Source organism: Mycteria americana, chromosome 3 (assembly GCF_035582795.1).
Source record: "Mycteria americana isolate JAX WOST 10 ecotype Jacksonville Zoo and Gardens chromosome 3, USCA_MyAme_1.0, whole genome shotgun sequence".
Taxonomy (NCBI): Eukaryota; Metazoa; Chordata; class Aves; order Ciconiiformes; family Ciconiidae; genus Mycteria; species Mycteria americana.
The window spans coordinates 1812287-1834229 of NC_134367.1; the positions used below are offsets into that span (position 1 = coordinate 1812287).

The 21943-nt window shown below is 59.0% G+C and overlaps 1 protein-coding gene across 5 annotated transcripts in view; it reads right to left on the reverse strand.

Annotated features, from left to right (window-relative positions):
- Nucleotides 1–21943, reverse strand: part of EFR3B (EFR3 homolog B) — a 49484-nt gene that overhangs the window by 26474 nt on the left and 1067 nt on the right. Inside the window, exons 2-5 of one of the 5 annotated variants that reach the window (XM_075497623.1) lie at nt 21803–21856; nt 21303–21377; nt 2570–2646; nt 1371–1498 (exon numbers count right to left, since the gene is read on the reverse strand). In XM_075497623.1, the coding sequence (XP_075353738.1) occupies nt 1371–1477 (107 nt within the window). In that variant the 5' untranslated portion in view covers nt 1478–1498; nt 2570–2646; nt 21303–21377; nt 21803–21856. Of the gene's footprint in view, nt 1–1370; nt 1499–2569; nt 2647–5927; nt 6146–14455; nt 14598–21302; nt 21378–21802; nt 21857–21943 lie in introns of those variants that run through there. The other 4 variants (XM_075497621.1, XM_075497622.1, XM_075497618.1 and 1 more) reach the window with 4 other exon arrangements.

Sequence of the window (21943 nt, forward strand, 5' to 3'; positions counted from 1 at the left end):
CCTTCACCTTACACGTAGGAGAGGCATCCACGTGCTCGGCTGCTCTTTCAAAGCCCGGCTGCGGCGTCTGCAGCGGGGCAAGCCCTGCTGCTCCAGCCAACACCGACCTACAAACAAAAGGTTGATCCAAACCCATTCCAGGCATTTCAAAGTTACACTTTGAAAATTAGCTAGCGCTCCAACCCAATTACGTGCCTATATGCACAGGCGGCGGAGGAAGGAATATATTCCCCCCTCCACCCGCCGAGGCTTGTCATTAGATGTCAAAAATCTTTGAAAGCCTTTCTTTTCCCAACATAGCAAGCAGAGCCTGTTAACAGCCGCTTAACCGCAGAACATCAGGCAGAGCTTTGAGTGTCCTGTCACTCCCGATGACGGGTGATGCGGATGAGGCTTTGAAGGGTTTCCAACTTTAACACTTCTTAGGCAGGCTGCTGGCTTCTCTTCCCCCAGGATAAAAGACAGGCTGAAGTTTGCACCACGAAGCTGAGCCGTGTTTGTCTGTCGCGGCTTTGTTCAGGAGACAACAAGAATCAATCCAGGAGCTATTTCAAAGGGAAGGAGCCCTCCCATGCTCCCCCGGCGTTTCTAATCAGGACAGTCAGCTATTTCCAGGCGGGCTCCACTCTCCTTGCAGTAAACACAGCAAAGCTTTGCTAGAAGCGATGTGGGGAGGGAAGACGAAGGGAACGGGGCCCAGCCAGGACCACGCAGGTAAGCTGGACCGAGCAAACACAGCAATCCCCATCCAGCCCAATGCATCCCCATCACGTGCTCTCTGGAAAAGCATCAGCACGCTGCCCCTCATCCTTGCTCCCGCTTGTGCCACGTCACCATACTCAACAGAGACGTGCATGGGGTGCAACACACCCAAGCTTCTCCTGAATAACTCCCAGCAAGCTGCAGCCAGGGCCACCCTGTTTAGCTGCTTGCCCACACCTAGCCAGACTTCCATCTGGCTCCGGAAGAACCACTGTGGGCTTTTAAAGGCCAGGAGGGTGCCACAGGCTCCTGATGATGGCCCGGAGGGCTGATGGCAGTCCTGCTGCTGGGGACAAACACCATACACACGCAGACTCCTCAGGCACGGACAGCATGATGCCAGGGAAACACTACACGGCTCCCAGCTTGCCTGGTCTCTGGCAACTTTGCAAGGAGTTTGCTCATCCCTGCGTGCTCCCATGTCTCACTTTCAGAGGTAGGACATGCCCGGGCCTCTCTGCAGTGTGCTCGTAGCTTCGGGACACCTTGGAGCACGCAGGAGCTGCGTACCCCACACGTCCCACCCCTTGCCTGAGCCCCCTCTACTACCTAGTGGCCCATCGTTATGCCAGTTGCTGGGGTGGCTGAAACAGCCTCCCAGCCCTTACCCGTATCGGTGCCGGCTCACGTCTCGGATGAGCCGCTCGGAGAGGTAGGCACCGATGCGATCCAGCTTCTCTGGGGCAGACAGGGCGTAAAATGTCAGCTTTTCCATGTTGGTCTTCACCAGCCCATCCTGAAAGAGAGCAGCGCAGGGGGTCACAGCCTCACACCCAGACCTGGCAAACATCAGGAGCATCTCTGCAGCAAACCTTGGCAGTGGTGCCAGAGACCTGGAGCACGCCAGTCCCATCCCAGCGCTTCCCCACACCTTGTACACCAGGGAAGGCAAATGAGGATTGCATTTAGCCTCAGCTGAGGGCTCTCTGATGCACCGCAGCCAGGGGTGACCTCAGCGCAAGTCTCCATCGGGTACCTCACACTCTAAATACAATGAGAACTGTTTGCCAGCCCCTAGCAACGCCCCAGCACCAAGGGGAACAGGGGCAGACAGGGACATCAACACCTCCGGGCTGCTGAGGCCAAACGACACAAGTGTGCCAAGCTGCTAGCCCCAATCCCCCGCAGTGTGGAAAACTGCAGTGCTTCCTCCTCTCCGCATGGCTCGGCAGCAACCTCCTCTCTCGTTCAGCTTTGCTGCCAGTGCCGTGACAAAACAGGCACCCATCGCCTGCCCGGGTAATCCCAGCCCCGCTACCCCCAGCCAGGAGCCCCTCTTCCACTGCCTTCGCATCTTGGCTGTGAAAAGGAGACAAAGAGGCCAGATTTGGGGTGCTCCAGGTGCAGCTGGCCGGGCATCCCCCATCTCCAGTTCAAGCAAGAGCACCAGCTTCCCCGCATCCTGGAAGCATAAGCAGCTTTTGAGCTCAAAAGCCTGACTGAGGCCCCAAGAGATCCCCACTCTTAGAAGCTGCTTTCCTTATCCTGCAAAGGGAAGGACGTACGCCTTCAGGTCCAGTCCCCCACCCTCCCATCCATCCGTCCTCGGATGGTGCATCTGCCTGGCACCTTTGGGAAAGGAAGCCTGTCCCTCCAGGCCGATGTGGCTGGAGGAGCTGCTTCTGTACTTCTGCTCACAAACAGGTTTTAAAGGAAAATCCAACCCTCCAGGCACGGTCTTACGGAGTCAAAGCATTGCCTGCCTCCCAGGAGCTGTTTCTGGGCAGGTCACACCGCGTCCCTGCACAGACCCGAGCACCGGAGCTTCGGTGCCGGAGCTTCAGCACATGAAGCGTGCCTCGTTTACCTCTGGGTCCTCAGGGAAGATGTTGTCGACAAGTCTTTTGTAGCGGGGACGCAGAGCGCCGCAGCAGCCGCACACACCTGGAAGAGAGGAGACGGAGCCGGTCAGCAGGAACAAAATCCTCAGGTCCAGGGCAAACGCCTGTGTGGAGGTGCCTTTGGTGGAAAACATATCCTTGCATTCAGTAGGGAGCCCGGGAAGAGGACAGGGCACCAAGCTGATGACATCCCAGAGTTTTGCAGCCAGAAAAAACAAGGGAAGAAAACTGCAGCTGAGCGGCAGGGAATTGGCTGGTGACCAGCATCATCTGACGTAGGACTGCAGGGTTATCTGCTTTTCTCACCCAAGAAAGCAGCCCCCAGAGACCAAGACATCCAAAGTTCCCCTAAATCTGTGCCTCTCTATTTCGCAAGATCCTCTTTTGCAGGTCCTCAGACCAAGAGCTCTTTCCTCCAACTGCTCACCCGAGGACACACTCCTCGCACCCTGCCCTGCGCTCCCCACGGAGCCAGCAGCGATAAAGAGAGCACAGGCTGCCGGAGACAGCAAGACAGAAAAAGAAAAGAGAGCATCTTATGAAGGCTATGAAAGGAAAATGCATTTTGCTGGTTGCAGCTCCAAAGCTGAGCTGCTGCAAAACACCAAACACCTTTGAGTGCCACCCTTCCTTTGGGCTGCCGGACCGCAGTCCCTGTCCCCCGAGTGGGGCACCCAAGTGACCTGTGTTTCGCAGGACACCGACACAACCGTACCCAGCTCCTCTTTTTGAGGGGCCTCAGACATGACAGCAGCTTGTCCCTGACGCACAAGCTGTGCCCTGCGCAACCTCTCCGAGAGCCAAAACCCCTCGCAGCAGCAACTCCGCAGGCCAGAGAACAGCGGGCGTCAGCCTCAGCCCAACTCAGAGCAAAGCAATTTTATCTAGCCACCAAATAACCCAAAGGTGGCTGCGATCCCCTGCTCCGCTTTCGGGGAGCTGCCGAGGCAGGAAGGGATCGTTTGCAACCTGGGTATTTCTCCCTGTGCCGTATCCTGTTTCTCAGGGCCGCAGCACACCCTCCGCAGCAGCCAGGGATCCCCCCGTCTTCGGCTCGGGGACAGCCGGCGCGCCAGGCGGGCTCTGGAGCATCCATCATGTTCCCGCACGCACCGAGCACGGGGACGGCTGCAGCACCAGAGAGTTCAGCATCCATGGGCGCTGCCACCCTCCTACATGCCCCTGCCTAAAGCTGTACCGGCACTGCCTTGCCTCCCGGCTGCTGACAAATATCCGCAGAGTTTGTTTATTTAAAAAAAGGGAAAAAAAACCCAGAGATTGCTGGACGTGCTACCCTCCCCAGCGCCGCTCCGAGGGCTTTGCATGCCAGGATCCCCCTGCTCCAGCACAATGCATTTTTTCCCCGGGGCCTGGCGTTACTCGGATGCCGCACTCCACAGAGGAGACTGGTGTCAGCCACCCCAAAGCACCGGCCTTTGCGAGCCCGGGGAAGCGTGAGTAATTCGGGGCTGCTTTTTGGCAACCATCACGGAGAAGCAGAAGCTGGGGGGACAAAGGCTGTGCCAGCGGGAGCCAGCGACCGCTCCCGCTGGAACACATGAGCTCACGCCTGCTCGCGCCAGCTCCCGGCGCTGGCACCGCTCGCTTCCTGCAATGTGCTCGCTCGCTTCCTGAGCGCGTCACCTCCGACGGCGGGAGCTCGCACGGGGGAGGCTGCCGCTTGCTTTGGGGTCCCCTTTGGGGTCCCCAGGCCCCGCACTCCCAGCATCGCTGCGGTGGCAAAGAGCTCCTTCCACCTCTCGTGCTCTTCCTGCAAATCCCTCTGCACCTTCCCACTATCCAATATTTTATTTCTAAGTCTCATATCTGCTGCTCCCCCTCCTCCCTGCTCAGCTGCCTTCAATCGATTTTACTCTTCTTCCAAAGTACCTTTAATCTGGCCTCTTAATAAATTCTCATTTGCCATTCACACAAACAAGTGTCTGATGATCTTCTGAATCCTCTTAATAAATTCCCTTTGCCCAGGACAGCTGAGGCAGTGTGACTGGCCACGCGTCCCTGCCGGTGTCTCAGCACGGGCCACGAGCTCTCCCTGCAAAATAGCTGAGAGTTTCCCCATAAGTGATCCCATTAGCCAAGGAGCCAGGTCCCCTTCACCTCCTGCAGCCGCCTCAGTAATTATCTCACCTCCAGAAATGCGACTTTAGAGTATTTTCAGGATTAATGCACATTCTTAGCCCTGGGAGAGGAGCAAAGAGCCCAGCCGCATTCCCAATCCACCACCCTCATCCTGATGAATGAAGCTGAAGAGCAGACACAGCACGGATCCCATCAATAATAATTGCATAATTAAATCTAATGCCTTCCCGCTCACCTAACGTAACCTCTTCTTCCAGAAGTAGGAGATTTTTAAGGCCTCACCTAAAGAAAGCAGCAACGGGAGAGAGACAAAGACCCGAGGCACCTGCCAGGAGAGGGGACCCAGGTGACCCATCGGTCCCACGGCGTGGGGGGGCAAACGCAGTCCAGACAGGGAAAGCAGGAACGTTGCTCAACCCAAAGCCACGTCAGGCCAGCGGTGAGCAGGATCCCACCATGGCCCAGCAGAAGGACAGGGCTTCCTACAGAGCAGTGCCTCCAGATGAGACTCTCCGATGTCTAGTCAGAGGGCTGAGCTCCCTGCAGCAGGGCACTGAAAGGGTCTCGCTTGCTCTGCTTGCATGAAAGGAAGAGAAACTTTCCTTCCCCAAACCCCTGCCTTCTCTCAGTTTTGACCAGCCTCGACATGCACAGGCACAGACCGGCACAGACCATAAATGCTTAAAAAAGCAGAGTAAAAATAACACAGACCTCGAAGAAAGAGGAATATTTTCCCTTCTTTTATTTTCCCCCGCCAAGGGCTCTCCAGAGAGCAAGAAACCCAAGTCTGGTCCTGATGCCAGGGCTGAAATCAGCCCCGTGCTTGGTCTATATGGGACCCCCACAGACACCCACAGCACCAAACCCTGGCGCTGGGGCTAGCCACAACCCACCCAGCCCGGCTACCCGACAAGGGTCTCAGACAGACATTTCTTCTTCCAGACACCGGTTTCCTTTAGCACCCACCACACTGACCCCATGCACCTTGTGCCCTTGCACCAGCCCTGCACCCACAGCTCCGGCCCTGACCAAGGCACCGACCGGCGGCATCCCCCCATGAGGACAAAACCCCGCAGCCACAATGCATTCCTCCAGCCCAGGCTGGCACAAGGTATTTAAAAACTAGAAAGACGACACTGAAGGTCACTGGCAGCCAGAGTAGCTTCCCCCTCCCAGGAGATCCAACCCAGCACCCTGGGGAAAAGCAAAGCGGGGACAAGGTACCTGCTCCGGCCACGTGCAGCATCTCCCAGGAGCAGGCAGGGCCAGCGGCACAGAGCCGCAGCGCGGGGCCGAGAGCCCAGGTAGTCAAAGCCATCGCGTCCGAAGCAAACCGGGGGGCTCGGGGTGCCGGGTATCGCTCTCCTCCTCGTCGAGCGGCGGCCAGGGCCGGCCTAGCGGCAGCATCGCTGCAGGGGATGCTCAACCGAGCGGGAGCAGCCGTTTAAATAAATAAGAGAGCTTTCAGCACGGCTGCTGAGTCACCGAGGCGGCTCCGATGGCAGCTGGGAACGGCGCTGGCTTTGCTCTGCCGGCGTCTGCACCGTACGCGGGGGCGGCCGGGGAAGTTGGGCATTTTGGAGGTCCCCAGAGCGGGGGGACGGGGGTGGTTTTTCAAGGTCCCTTGAGCCCAAAGCTCTCCTGTTCGGCACATGAAGCGTCGCTCGTTTGCGGGCAGCGCTAACAAGGGGGAAGGCTCAGCAGGTCAGAGCTGACCCCGAAACAGCATCCAGGGATGTGACAGACACGCGAGCACGGACCCGCGCGGCGCGTCACGCTCTCCTCCTGCTGGCAGCCCGCCACCGTGGGAACCAAGGACATGGATTTTCTTAAAGATCAGGTAAATTGAGGCATGGAGAAATATGACTCAAGCCTCTCCTTATGGAGGGAATAAGGTGGGAAACCCAGGAGCAGCATCGGCTCCCGCAGCTACCCATGATACGTGTGTCACCTCCGCCTTGCACCCGCCTGGGGCACCCCAGGGGCATTTATCGGGCTCTTCACTGCCAGTCTCAGCCGCGGCAGGTCACATCTGCGCTCTCGCCGGGGGACAAAGCGAGCCAAAAGGGCCTTTTGCTTTGATAGCTCAGCTCCGAGAAAGTCAATCTAATTGGGGATAATTACAGTCTTTCAGTCCCAGTGACTGTGGTTTGCTAGCATAAGCCCCACTTAGCTGCTCCGATGCCGGCATGAGCCCCGAGGCTCTCAGATAAACTCGTTGCATGCGTTTCCAGGAGGGGGGGTCACTGGTACCAGCTGTAACTGGGGTTTTGGGGATCACGTGCGGCCAGCTGAAAACGGGACACAGGCCAAGCTCACCTCCCAAAACGACCACGCACTCTCCCACCAGTGCTCTGACCTTAAGCCTTTCCTCGTTAATCCCCTCCCCTGTCCCCATTTTAATGGCATCCTGGCAATAAACACGGCTGGAAAACCTTATGGCCATATTATTCGAAGCCTGGAATTTACTTAATAAGGGCACTCCAACCGATTGCAAATAAATCTTAATTAAATCACACAAAATCCCTCATTAAACCTAATATCCCGTGAAGGTCGCTCTCTTAACCCCAAGCAAAAACACCGGCCCGAAGGTAGGGAGTGTACCGCCAGCCCAGCGTTGTCTTCCCCCAAGCCCTGCACCGAGCCAGAGACCTTTCCCTAATCTGCTTAGCAAAATCTCATTTATGCAGCTGATATGAGAGTCTCCTTCATACCCATCCTCTGACTCCCTCAGCACTTTGGCACCCGGTGGGTGAGCCTGCCTGGGGAAAAGGATGAAATCTCATTGCTACGCATTGGAAATGTCACTGAGCAATATTCAAGTTGGCCCTGAGACCCATTAGTCCTACTTTGCATCCACTCCAGGGTGGGCAGAAGGACGGAGCGAGGAGCCCCGGCCCATGGGAAGGGGGAAAAAAATAGCAGGGAAGGCAAGAAAGAAGCGATGCTGGCAGGGAGCAGGGATGGACTCGGTGCCACGGGTTGGAAGGGGTGGAAGAGATGCAGGGCACCGCTTGTAGATCCCTCTCCTCCCCAAAAGCCATTCCCAGGGGAAAGCCCAGAACCATGATTAAGCATGGCTGGGAGCTCCCCCAAGGGAAAGCCTTGCTCAGGTGTTCCTCTGAGCTGCTGTCACTAATTTAAGAGGCAGGAAAACCTACATTAAAATCCAGCTTCTGCACCAGCCAGCCTCCATTTGCCTCCACACCCCTGCAGAGCCAGAGCAGATCCCCATGTAAATCAGCACAACCCCACGGGCCGGCAGAGCTGTAAAGCAAGCCAGTAAATCTCTCTTTAATCGCGTTTAAGAGAGCCAAACGCACTGGGCACCAATTAAAACCACGGCCCAATGCCCTCCTCGCAGCGTGCCGTGCAGGGAACGGGGCGAGGACAGCAAGGTGCCCCGTAGCCTGGCAGGGGGAGGCAACAGCAGCCCCCAAGCCAGGAGGGGAGCCGGATCAAGCAGTTCAGATCAGCCCGGTGCAAAGAAGAGCTGTTGGAAAAGAGCAGCCGTGAAAAGATGGGGCATCCTGGGTGGTTGCATTAAACCTCTACCACCTTTAGTGGGGGAGGCAGAGCTGGGGAGGGGGCCGAACCCAGCTCCCCCCGCAGCTCTGTAATTTGGAGCAATGTCCTGATGTTAATTAATAGTTCCTGACCTTCCTGAACTGTTCAGGCTGCACGGCCGTGGCTTGTTCCCTTCCCCACTCATTAATTGCCGCTTATCCAAGTGTCCTTCGGTAAGAGTCAGCATCTGCAAAGGGGATGTTATAAAAGCTGACAGCTCATCCGTGAGCAGAGACACTTTTGAGGATGTTGCAGAAGACCCAAATCTCCAAGGGCAGCACAAGCCAGCGCTGATCACAGAAAGCCGCATCTCTTGACGCCAGCATGAAGGGACAGCGAAATATTTCGAGGCACCAACAGCAAAGGAAGAGCAGAGACGCCCAGGACTGGCGAGCCAAGGCTGCCGCTGCCAGGACGTATTTCTCATGTCACTGAGCGGGATGGACAGGAGCATGCTGGAGAGGGAAACGCTCTCCCAGACGTCGCCCGCAGCCCGCTCAGAGCCGTCGATGCAAAGCCTTTTAGCTCAGCAATTAAATTCGCAGCTTCCCCCTGGCACTCCTCCACGCGCCGTTCTCGCCTCGCTTCCACCGACGCAGCCGGGGCTCGCCGGGGCGGACACCACGGCCGGGGGGGGACGAAGCGGCTCCACAGAGCCCCAGTGTGCGGCTCTGTGCCGGGGCTCCCCCCAGCCCGTGCAGGGACCCCCAAACGGGAGCTGCTCCAGAGGCCGAATCCACGCTGGTGCCAGCATGTCTGAATCCCACCTGGAGTTGTCCGAACACGCTCCCTCCCATCTCCCCCCGTCCAAATACTGACAGCTCAAGGCACACAGGCATCAAATCCAGCTTTAACAACTCCGTGGTGAGCGGTGGGACATAAATCAGCCCCGCCGTCAGCTTACACCAACGACGGATTTGACCCTCCATTATTTACACTTCACTGCCCAGCCGAGCCTGCTGCTCCAACACCGCAGCGCGCGCGCAAAGCTTCAACAGCGGCCAGATTAATTAATATTTCACAGCGGTGATTAGACTCGGGCATTAAGACCACACCAGCCCTTTCGCACGTGGGGGAAACCACCCATTAAGGGCAGAGCTGCGCGCCGGGAGGTTTGCATTACGTACCTGGCACGCGGGCAGCGTGATTCGAGGGGAGAAGGGGAGTTAAGCGCCTTAATGGGTGCCTGGTTTCATTATACAACACATGGCAGAAGGAAAGCTGGGGGGAGGAAAAAGCTTAAATAGCAGGAAATTCACTCAAACTCTGGCCTCGACGCAGCTCCTCGACGCGAGACGTTCACCAGTTGTCTGGTCTGGACCGCGTAGGTGGGGAAGCTCTGACAGAAGCAGCCGTCCACCCAGCATCAGAGCCAGCCTCTGAAAAGTGCTTAATTAAGAGCTGGGGTCATTTTGCAAGCCCAGGGCCTTGCCCCACGCAGCACAGAGCCGGATGTGACGGAAGGGCCAAGGCCACGGGAAGGCTTGCAAATTTGAAAGGTTTTTAGAGAGAAAAAAAACATGCAAACCCCCCACCCTGTTTTGCACATTCAACAAAAAACACAATAAGGACCTTTGTGAGATGCTGACCACGTGTTTCTGTGGTTTCTTATTTCCCCAAGATAGGCTACCTCAAAGCCCACAGCCAGTTTTAGTTTTTTGGCAGAAAATCGAACCAAACACCCTCATTTACAGAGAGACAGAAAGGTGGTGGCACCGGCCACGGCCACGCTTTCTCTCCAGCCTTTCCGGGCTGTTTGCAGTCCCCGCAGAGGGGGAGCAACTCCAGTCCCCAAGGCAGAGCGGCCTGCGACAGAGCTACCGCGCTGCAAAGGGTTCAGCGGGGAGCGGAGCATCTCTGGAAGTGCATTTTCTTGTGCAATTACTGATTGCACAAGCAATTACCAGAGTCCTTAAGCGGTCGGGCTTGATGAGGTTCAAGGTGAGCAACGCTAGCTCCTGGCCTGGCACAATCCCCTCTAGTGATGCTCCAGGCAGCGGAGTCCCCATCTTCACTGCAGGGATCAAATCCTGCCCGGACATGGCAATGCCGCCTGGAAACGCACCAGGAAAAAAGCCCTGGACTCGGCCACAGCCATCGAGGTTTAATGCAAATGCTTATGAAAGTCGTGACCAGGAGGCTCAGGAAAGCCCCCAGCGCTGCCGGCACCACAAACAGCCCCTTTTCCTCTATGAGCACTGAATTAATTTGCAGATCATTTAGTTAAAAAGCATAGAAGAAAAAAAAAAAAGCCAAAAAAAAAGCTTAATTGCATTTCATATTCCCCTGCTGAGCCATCCAGTCCCACCGAGCGCTATTTATTTAGCGCAAAACCCATCCGCTTGTGCGGCTGCTGGCTGTGACTCAGTGGCACGCTGGCAGCCCCAGACGGCTCGCGGGGACCTTGCTGGCACCCACCACCGACAACGCCTCCTCCCCGGGTAGCTGAAAAACCTCATTTCCCCTGCTCCAGCTGCTGCCGAAACAAAAAAAAAAAAAAAAAAAAAGGGGAACCTTCTCTATTTCCAGCTCCGCTGCCGTGGGAGGGACAGCTCGTGCCGGCAACCAGAAAGCAAAGTGAGGGAACCAAACCGCGGTGGGCGGCTGCGGGGCCGGACAGTTGGAATACGGCTCCCAAAGGCTTGCTGCCGCAGCTCCGACACACGCTGCCTTCCCAGCAGCTGCCAAAAGTATGGGGGGGACTGGCAGACAAGCCCCACAGGGAACCCCCCATGGAAATGGTAACCCCATCCCATCTCCGCAGCTCCCTTGCTCCCCGCTCTCCCCCTATGCTCTCCCTACAGCCGTGTCCCTGTTCCCGGAGCGCTTTCAGCCCAACGAGCTCACTCTGTCCTTTGCACATATTTCTGAATTAAAGCCCTGCCTCCTGGAGACGGCAGTGAAGCAGGAAGGGTGCTGGTGGCTCGGTACACAAAGCGCTGGGCTTCCCCTGCAGCTGGGGCCACCGCACAGCCCTCGAGTGTGGGATAACCACGCTCTTTTGCCAGCCAAAGCTTGATAGCAGCACCCCAGCGTGAAATCTCCTGTGGAGCAGCTAATCCCCAAGCCAGGCTCAGGACAGCGAGCTCCCATCAGAGACTGGGACACCAGCCTGAAGGTTCAGCTCACAAAACTCCCGTTTGCATGACACCAGCCATCCAGGCCGGCACAGCCGTGGTTGAAGCTTAGCTCTCCCATTTTCACCGGTGATGCAAAAGGAAACCGAACCCAGGCTGAAAACGGGCGCAGATCCCCAGCAGCCCTGCTCCGCGTGCATGGCCACCGCCGCGGCCCCACGCCACGAGCCACGGGTGAGCAGCCCTGCTCCGCGTGCACGGCCACCGCCGCGGCCCCACGCCACGAGCCACGGGTGCCAGGCACAGCCATGCCGAGCACGCTGCTCTCGCCTCGCACATGCAAACGCCAGCTCAGCGCTGCGGGATTAGAGGGGATGCAAAGGGTGGTCCGTGCCCCCCGTGCTGTCCCTCTGACCACCTCCCAGGGAGGCAGCAGGTCTCCCCCATAATGGAGCAAGTGTCCTGCACCACTTTGTCCTGTCCGCAGAGGAAAAAAACCATCCCCAGTCACCCATCTAACCCTTCCCCCAGGCCAAGAGATAGTTAAAAGAGAGATTAAAAAGATACCAATAATCCTGTGCATTGCTAATGCACCTTTCATCCGAAGTATCCCACAGAGCTTTCCAGCTCCTGGATGCTTTCCAGGACCATGAGCCGCAGCAATGCCTGGCCATGAGTGCTACCGGGGAAGGGACCAGCCTGGCTTTTGTCCTCGAAGTCACATTCAGGTCCCCAGAGGTGCTCTGCCCTTCCCCACCCTAAGGAAACACCAGGTATTTTAGAGCAGGGGCTTCCCCGAGATGCTAGCAGAGGCTTAACCTGTGGGTAAGAGGAGCTGCGGCCCGATGTGGCATTGCCGTTCCCCGTGGGCAGGACAGGCTGGCCAGTGACCCAGGATCCCAGCGGACAACCAGAGCATGTCACACCCCTTCGGCCAGATCATTAAACTGACACCGGGGGGCTGGTGGGGCTCCTGGGGACCCGTGGCTTACCTCTCCCCCAGGTTTGCAGAGGGGCTGGGGTCCCCTGCAGTTCCCCAGCAGGGAGGATTATTACGTGCTCCGGGCTGCTGCAAATTGCTCAGATGATGACAACAGCTCCCTGCAAATTCCTGCTTGCCAGCAGCACAAATTGCCCAAAGAAAATCCCCCCAAAATCAGCCCAAGCCCCAACGTGGATGCAAAAGCCCTGAGCAAGGTGGGGAGCTCAGATGGAAAGGGCACCAGCGGGAGCATTTGGGCATCAGGGCCAGCTGTCCTGCAATGAGAGCATCGCTGCCATCCCATGCCAGACGGACGGGTCCCGCGGTCGGAGCGGGTGAGGGAACACCGGCGTGGGGGGACTGCAGAGGGGCCGCATCCCCAGGACACGCAGCAGCCGTCAAGGCAGGCTGCCACAGCCGAGGAGGGGAAGGAAGCATGCCCCTCATTTTGCAGGTGGAAAAATACCAGCTGGGAGACCGGAATGACTCAACGGAGGCCACGGAGGAGTCAGCACCGTGACGAGGAGAGGAAAGGAACAGAACCCATGCATCCTGCCTCAGCTTCTCTCCCCCTGGCCCCGCTAGGTAGAAACCCGCTCCCCAAGCCCACCGGCTCCACTCCTTTCCCCGCAGGAGGCAGGTGCTGCATCCCAGCGCATCTCAGGACCTCCCGTCTGTGTGCACCCCACTGACCCCCCAAACAAGCACCCCATCACCTGGAGGGGGCTGGCACCCTGCCCACCCATCTCCCTCCTGCCGCACCCCACCGTGCACTCACCCCTGGCACGACAGCACCTCGCAGAGAGGGGTTCGGCCGGCAGCACCAAAGAGACCCCGGCAGCCCTCGGGCTGGGCTGGGAGCCCCCGAGGAAGGGCAGCGGGCAGGGGCTCCTTCCTCCGTGGAGCTCGCCCTGCGCTGACAGCCCGGGGAAGGATGCTCGGGCAGCGAGGATTTAAGAGCCACCCGGCCACCCCCCAGCCCTTCCCAAAAGCTCCCAGCGGCTTAGCAGAGCCCGCTGCCCCGGGCGGGGGGGCAGCCAGCTGCTCCACCAGCTGCTCCCCATTACGCACGCCGCATCCCCGCCACGCTTCCCGACCGGGGACGTGGGACCCCATATGCCCGCCCTGCACAGTGGGGTGACAATAGTGACGGCACGGGGCTCAACGGGGGGACTGGCAATCCCCAAAGACCCCAGGGTGCATGGGCCTAAATGGGACTGAGGTCTGCCCTATGCCGGGGACCAGGCAGCTCCCCAGTATCGCAGCGGGGTGGTCATATATAGGACCAAGACCCCCCCTGATCCTGAGAGGGGGGTGTGACACTCCTCCCCCCCCCCCCCCCCCCCAAATAACCAGGTGGAGCTGAAGAGCCCCATATAGCACCCAAGGCTTCCTCACCCCGAGGACTGGGTGATCCCCCAGTACTATAGGGGTCATTGGTCCTATAGAGGAGCAAGGTCCTCCCTGCCCCGGGGAGCAGGTGATCCCAGGAAAAGGGGCTGGGGGGTAAGGTTAACGGCCCATGGTCCCCCAGGAAGGGGACAAGGTCCCAGTGACAGAGGGGACATTTACAGCCCTTTAGGGGACCACGGGGTGTGTCCCAGACCCAAAGAGGGGACACCCTCCCAAAACTGGGGGGATGCACGGCCCTGTAAAAGACCAAGGTCCCCCCCAAACCCAAAGAGGACTAACCCGCAGTAACTCGGGGGACGCACAGCTCTATATAGGACTAAGGGTCCCCCAAACCCAAAGAGGGGATGGCCCCCAGTAACTTAGGGGGTGCACTGCCCTGCAAAAGACCACGGTCCCCTCAGCTCCCAAGAGGGGTCACCCCGCAGTAAATGGGGGCCGCACAGCTCTTTACAGGACCGAGGTCGTCCCCCCCCCCCCAAAAGAGGGGATACCCCCCAGTAACTGGGGGGTGCACAGCCCTATAAAGAACGAGGCCCCCCCACCCTGGAAGGGGTGAACCCCTAACCGGGCCCGGGGGATGCACAGCCCTGCCCCGGGGCGGGGACGAGCCCAAGTCCCCGGGAAGCGGGGGGACACGCACGGCACCGGACCGGCCCCGACACCGGCCCAGGCCCGGCGCGGCCCCGGCGGGCTCGTTCCCCTCGGGCACTCACCGTACATGGCCGCTGCCGCCGCCCCGGCGTGGCGTGGCCCGGCTCGGCTCGGCTGTACCCGGCGCGGCTGCAGGCGGCGATGCCCGGCCCGGCTCTGCCCCCCCCACCCCGAGCGGCTCCGGCCGGGGGCGGCACCGGGGAGGCGGCACCGCAGCGGCGGCTCCTCCCGCCGGCACGGCCGCAGCGCCCGCCCCGCCCGGCCCGGCCCGGCCCGGCCCGGCGGGGCCCCTGCGGCACCGGGCCCCGCTGCCCCGCACCGCCGCTGCAGCCAGCACGGTGTGTGTGTCCCGTGTGTCCCCCCCGCCCCGAGCATCCCGCCCCACGCTGCACCCGCACCGCGCACCCCACAGCACCCGCCCCACGCTGCCCCCCACGGAGCACCCTGCCCTGGCGTGCACAAGCCTGGCGGGGGGCAAAGCCAGGGGTGGCAGCGGCTCTGCCCTGCGCATTTGGGGTCTGCCAGCCAGCCGGGATCCACTCGGTTCCCCCCATAACACGGCGGTGAGCCCCCGAGCATCCTTCCTCCACGGGGCGGACGGCCCCAAGCCCCGTTTGAGGACCCCAAACCTCAGCAGAGAGGTTTCCTTCGAGAGCTTGCACTGCCCCATGCTCGCTATTTGCATCGCTCGTCCTGGGAATAAGCACCCCGGAGTGTTAACACCCAGCCCGTGGGGAGCAGACACTGCATGTGCTCCCCCCATCCCGCTGCCAGCCCCACGGAGCACCGGCCCTGGCATCTGTGGCCACCCGAGTGGCAACCGTGAACAGCTCGGCCTTCCCCGTTGCAGCCGTTGTGGCCCAGCCAGGTGGGAACTGCACCAGGCTCCCAAAATACGGAGGTGTGCTGCTGCCGGCGGCAGCGAGGGCTGCGGGGGGATGGCAGAGGAAATGCAGACAGATCCAGGTCAGCTCGGCTGCTTCTAGAAAGTCCTGGAGAGCGAGACGGGGGTGGGCTTGGACTGCCCTGGGGAGACGGACGCCAGGGAAAGGGCCGAGAGCGCTTGGAGGGGGTGAGGAATAAGGAAGATACCTCCCCGAGGTGCTTTCGCTTTGCATTCCTGCCGCAGTGCCTTTAGCAGCACTGAAGCGATGCAGCAATGCCCTGCTGCCAACGGGGAAACTGAGGCAGGGAGCCACCCCGTCCAGGTTCCGGCATCGTTGGTGGTCCTGGTCACACATGCCACAGGCACTGCACCCGACGCACCCGTGCCCAGCCACAGGTCATGGATGCTGATCGTCTCCCACGCTTCATCTGGTCACCTCCCAAAACCCACGACTCCCGCTCAGCACCACAAACGGGAACGCGGGGTCCCGGCTTGCCCGACACCCCAGGCAGGGAGGAGAGAGCGGGAGACACAAGCCAGCGTGCAGAGACGATGGCGTTCCCACCTCAGTCGCTGCCGCAGCCCCCGGTCTTCGGGAGCCGGAGGGGGGTGGCACGGAAGGCTGCCGCGTCCCCAGGGCGCAGGAGCACCCGGCATGCCAGGCAGGGCTGGGACGTGAGGAGGTGTCAGGGCACGGGGCCACGGAAAGGCATGAAGAAGAGTATAGGATGGTACGGCATGGCATGGCACGGCGCAGCACAGCACAGCAAGGCACGGCACAGCACAGCCTGGTTCAACACAGCATAGCACGGCACGGTACTTCACAGCACAGCACATCACGGCACAGCCCGGTTTGGCACGGCACAGCCCAGCACAGGAAAGTTTGGTGTGGTTTGGCATGCACCACACACCACACCGCAGCGCTGCCCGGCGCAGCCCTGCCCGGCACAACGCAGCGTGGCACTGCAGAGTACTACACAGCGACGCACGGCACGGCACAGCTTGGCACAGCACAGCACAGCACAGCACAGCACAGCACCACCTTTTCTCCTTTACATTTACCTTTTTCCCCCACCATTTGGACCCATTCCACCACTTTTCCCAGCTGGCCAGGCCACCATAGGGGACTTTGTGCCGGAGCCCCTCGTGCCCCGCCGCCCCACACACCTCCCACGGCCACTGCGCAGCCACGGCGTGCCCCACGCACGGCAAGACCGACCCATCAGCAAAGCCCGAGCCCTCCCTGTGCCAGACCCCGTCATGAGCACAAGTGACCCAGCAAAGCAAAGATGCTGCCCTGGGCAGCGGCTGGGGACAAGGACAAGGCTCGAGGTGACAGGACACTGTGGCTGAGGAGGGCCGGGGGACCCGGGAGGTGCTGGCACCAGGCTGCCGCAGATCTCCCCCTCCCTGAGTTTTTTTGCTGCGTGTCTTCCCACACAGCAAAACCCCCGGGTTGGGATCGTCTAATTAGGCAATAGCTGGTGCCTCATGATCCTCCTCGCAGGAAAATTATGTTTTAATTAAAACATTTCGGGAGTTAATCTGTGTTGCCGATTCCCTGGGTGGCGGAGCAGGCGCATGAAGTGCCGTGTTCCCGGGGGACTGGAGGGCTTTCACGGGGGACGTGGCAGCAGTCACAGGCCGAGGGATGGAGCTCCTGGGCGTCCCTGGTCAGGCCCAGCCCCAGAAGCAGTCGCAAAGTCCTTTTTATTGTGAATTAAAATCTGGAGTGAATTAAAATCTGTGGAGTAAAATCTGATGATGAGGGAAGAGCCTGAAGCAGACGTAGCAAATCCCTCCAGCCCAGGAACCCTCGTCCCTTTTGCTCACGGGGATTTGCGAGGCCATCGGCTTGCCACAAAGGGACGCCGTGGTCATCGGGATGGCGCTGCGGGACAGCCAAGGAAATGAGTCCCCCACGGCCACTTTGGGGACCTGGGGACAGCCCTCACTCAGCTGCCAGCACCAACCCCCACCTCCACCGACAAGCCCTGAGGCCCCCCCAAGCCCACACCCAAAACACGTAGGGCTGGTTTGAACCTTAAAAGTTGTTGCCACCAGAAAAGCCCGGCATAATCTCTGCCCTCAAAGAGCAAGGATGGACATGAGCATCCCTGCCCAGGGTCGGGATGGATCTGCGGCGGTTGGGGCGGGGGTCCAGGCCACCTCCGGGAGGTGGCTCCTCCTGATTCATGGTGCAAGACAAGGGTGGAGAAGAGTTAAACCCTGCCCGCCGCCAGTGCTGCCCCTCAGCCCCTACCTGTCATCGCCACAACGGGGACCCCAACACGCTCCAGCCTTGCCCAGAGGGATCCAAGCGCGTCTCTCCGGCACAGCACAGTCTCCCTCACCTCTCCAGCGGACAAGGGGGGGACGCCGAATCACTTGGGGCCTGGGATGCTCTCGGGACACGTGGCCGTGTCCCCCTCCTAGGGCTCAGAAACGCTGTGCAGAGCTCAGCATGGCAGGCAGGGTGGGCATGTGGGACACCAAGATGGACGGCTGTGCCCCGAGCCCCGGGATGGCTCAGCGGGAGTTGGCCGGTGGGCGCTGGGGGAAGGCAGCGACCCGGAGGCAGCCGGAGCTGCGACAGTCATGCCGGGCAGACGGCGAGGAGCTGCTCACCCCAGGCACCTCCTTTGTCAGACACGTCCATCCCCGTCCGTCTGCTCCCTCCTTCCTCGCATCCCCCCGCTCTCCCGCAGCTGTTTCCATGGCCACAGAGCTGCTGCAGCAACCGCAGCAGGGCCTCCGGCACCGAGCCATGCATCCCTTCCCCAGCCACGCACCCCAGGCCCACGCGCCAGCCCCCCGTGGCTGCTCCCGCACGCCGGCACTGGGCCTCGGGGTGTTGGCACCAGCTCGTGCACACCCACGTCCGTTCTGGCACCGACACTCGCCGCGTCGCTTGCACGATGCCCGGGGACGGGCTCTTCCCGTGCCCTGACGGTTCTCACGTGCAATGCACCACCTCTCGCACGTCTCCGCGTTGTTTCTTGCACGAGGATCCATTTCTTGCGCTTGTGTGGCACAGGAGGAACAAGGACCGGGAGAAAGGACGCTGTCACAGTGCAAGGCGATGCTGCCCGCACGTGGACTGCTCGCAGCAGCAGACGGAGGAGGATCTCTGCTGAAAAGCCAGGCGCTGCCCTCCCTTCCAGCTGCAAGGGGTGCACCCTTGGGTGGGCGTCTCTGCTGGGAGCACCGGTGTTTCCAGGGGTATTGGCCTGAGATGCCCCAGCTCCAGAAGATGCTGCGGGCGAATCAACAGGTCACCTGAGCCTGAGCCACGTCTCCCCAGTGCTCTGGGCTGACCTGGGGCTAGCTCCTGCTGATGGCACCCTGCCCCATCTCCCCGGCCCTTGCAGAGCCGCAGAGAAGCTCCCTGCAGACCTTCAGGGAGGCCCTGCACTTGTGCTGGGGGCTGCGAGGGCTACAGGACCGTCCCCAACGCCTCCCGGGGCCCAGACATCCACAGATAAGAACCGCGGTTATTCTGCCCCAAGAGAAAGTTCGAGGACGGTGCTGTGCCCTGCACCACCCCACCTTCCACCCCTCCAACACAGCGCACCAACTCCCTGGCTCAGAGATGGGGAAACTGAGTCACCCTCTCACGCCCAAACACCCCTGGCTCTTTCTCCAAGCCCAGAGAAGCTGTGCAGGCCACAGGGACACGCGCAAGGCTGTCACCACCACGGCTTTACGTGCGCACCTCAAGCACGGCTGCTCCAGACCATCAAACACAGCAGGGTGACAGCGGCAGGGCCAGCCACGGAGGCAAAAAATCCAGACTCTGCCAGCCAGAAACGTTGGCTGCACCCACACGGGCAACCCAGGCTCAGCACAGACACAGACGGGAACATCTAAATCACGGTGAGCACATCTAAATCACGGTGAGCACACGTCGTTACTAAATGCCTTAGGGGTGACCCAAGGGAGAGTCAGCAGGGAATGAAAGCTCGTGCTTGGGAGACACCGAAGCTTGTGTCCCTGAGGCAGGGCTGGGGTTCGCGGGTGAAGGAAATTCCTTTAGAGCCTCTGCTACGTGCCTTAATTCCCCTGGGGAGCCTATATAATTTCCTAATGCACCCGATAAACACGCTGAGACAACACCCGCGTGCGGCAGGAACGGCTGTGTACCTTCACGATCTTCATATTCTTTTGTAGATATTGACGCTACGTAGAACCACACTTTATCTACGTTCGCTTATCTGTGTATCTGTAACTTTACTACCCTACCTGGATGTGATTTTAACTATACTGCTCCAATTATTGCTTGTCAAGTACTGTCAACTACCCCTAATCTCTAACGGAAGAGTTTTTGCAGCACGCAGCCTTGCATCGACTATTGAAGCAGGGGAGGGAGCAGGCACAACAAACATTAATACCTGTCCGCTGTGACACCACAGATCACACAAATCCTGGAACACGCTCAAAAAATAGTCAAGCGTGGCTGGTGAGAATCCCTTTTAGGGCAATCTCCCCTCCCACTACGGGAATATTCAACATCTTGCTTCATCCTTCAGTTGTTCTCCTTATTTTGAGCAGTTTCTTACTGCTTTTAATCACTTCTTTACATATTTGTGCTTGCTTTTCGGCCCACACTGTTCTGATGGTTTCTCGACGCACCACTGTATTGACTCAACGTAACCCTTCATCACTCCATGACCAAACTCCCCCCCCGTGCCTGACACCCCCAGGGAGGGAGCTGGGAGGCATCGACATTGGTCTTGGCCTTACACCGCCACGACAAGATGACCACCCTTTCCCTCACCAAACAAGGGGTGAAATGCCAGGCTAGCGTTGCCTCACACAGTATTTCCAGGCCCCGTGCGTGCCAAGGACAGAACCGGCAAGGAAAGGGAGCAGAGATGGGATGTGATGATAGGTTAACAAGCCCAAATGGTGCTTCCACAACACAACAATTAAAAAGGACAGTCCCATCAGGGAATCTGGGATTCCCCAAGTCGGCTGGTCCAAGTTGCTTGTCCGGAGAAGAAGCCATGCTCTGCTTCCTGCCTGCCCAAGAGCCATGGTCGTGTAAGTCTTTGCACTCCCGGATATTAAGTCTAGCCCCGTATTGGTGAATTACTGGATTTGCTGTCATTATGACCTGGATAATTGCACTACTGATCTGTATTTATTACTGTACCATTATTTAGAGATAAATTGTTTATCCCTAAAGCTGCTGGTCTGGTGTCTGTTACCATATCCCAAACCTGTACGTCAGCAGGGCTGCCGTAAGTCCTTACGCTGCCCAGACTCGGTGAAGAAGTTGGCATGGTGCTAAGCTGTTTCCCTCGTCCTCCTGTCCAGGCACAGAGGGGCTCTGTTCCTCCCAACGCCAGAGAAAACCCCACAGAGGGCTTTTAGCAAAACAAAGAGGAAACAAAAATTACCTTCTTTCTTTCTCCTCTTTTCCAAACAAACTAAAGGACACGCTTGGCCCAGGATGAAACGCCCAAAGAAAACCCCAACCTCATCTCTCTCGTGCCGCTGGCATCGGGGCAGGGCAGCGCTTGCCTCCTGCAGGGCAGTGGGAATTACAAGCCCATTCCTACGCTGCTACTGAGCAGGTAGGATCCCTCGTGGCTCGGGAAGGGGGACAGTGCCCTGGGCCAAGGCGAGGAGCTGCCCAGAGATGTCCCCACTGGCATCTCAAGGAGGAAGGGCTGAATTCACCAAATCAGCTGCCAGACAGATTTGTAAGAAAGAAGAACCCCCATACGACCAGGAATATCCGTACATGGATGCATAGGACCAGCGAAGGAAGGGTTAAAGGAATCAGCTTAAATTGGCACAGAGACGTGTGCCTGGTTTCATCAAGCAGCCAGAGACAGCGGGAAGATGAAGAACAAAACAAAGATAACAAAGAAGAAGCTAAAGATAAGGTGACGTGAAGATGAAGAACAGAGCTGGAGCCATAAAACACCCAGAGATGGATAATGGCAGGACTCTTTTGGCAAAGATTTACGAGACCAGATAATGAGGCAGAAGATCCCAAACAGCCCATAACAGACCTGTCAAAAAGCAGCTTCTTGTTGTCAGTCAGGAGGATGCCAGAAGAGGTGTGGAGGACTCGCCAGCCAGCGTCCCTAGTTCACAGCACACACAAGTGACTCCCGCCACATCCCCAGCACCCACTTCTGCCACCCCCACTTCCAGACCGGGCCTCTCGCCAGCCAGACACGTGCTCCCAGCAGGACGTGGCAGGGGCGTCACAGGATCCCTAAGCTCAGGGCATCTCAACCAAGGAAACCCCCTCCCATGTCCATCTCTATCAAGTCCCCAGAGAGCCGAGAGATGCTCAAACCATGTGGGCCCTGCCTGGGGATCTCCTCACCGAGGGGTGGCTGTGACCCCCCTGGGAAGGGGGCTCAAAACCCCCCACTGGCTCCTTAAAACCACCTCCCACAGAGGATAAGTCCCTGCCAGTGTCGATGAGTCCCCCTGTCTCACGGCTGTCACCCACACTAGGTGAATGGGTGACCGCAGAGCTGCTCTGTCCCCCTCCCGGTACCTTGTCTTCGAGGCATGACGCAAAGGTTCCCCTTCTTGACAGGATCTTGCTGGGCTACAAGGAGCAAATAAGGACGTTATTTACAACGAGGGTCCCCGTGGATGGCCCTGCCCCAGGCTAGCCCCCGCACAGGGATGGGTG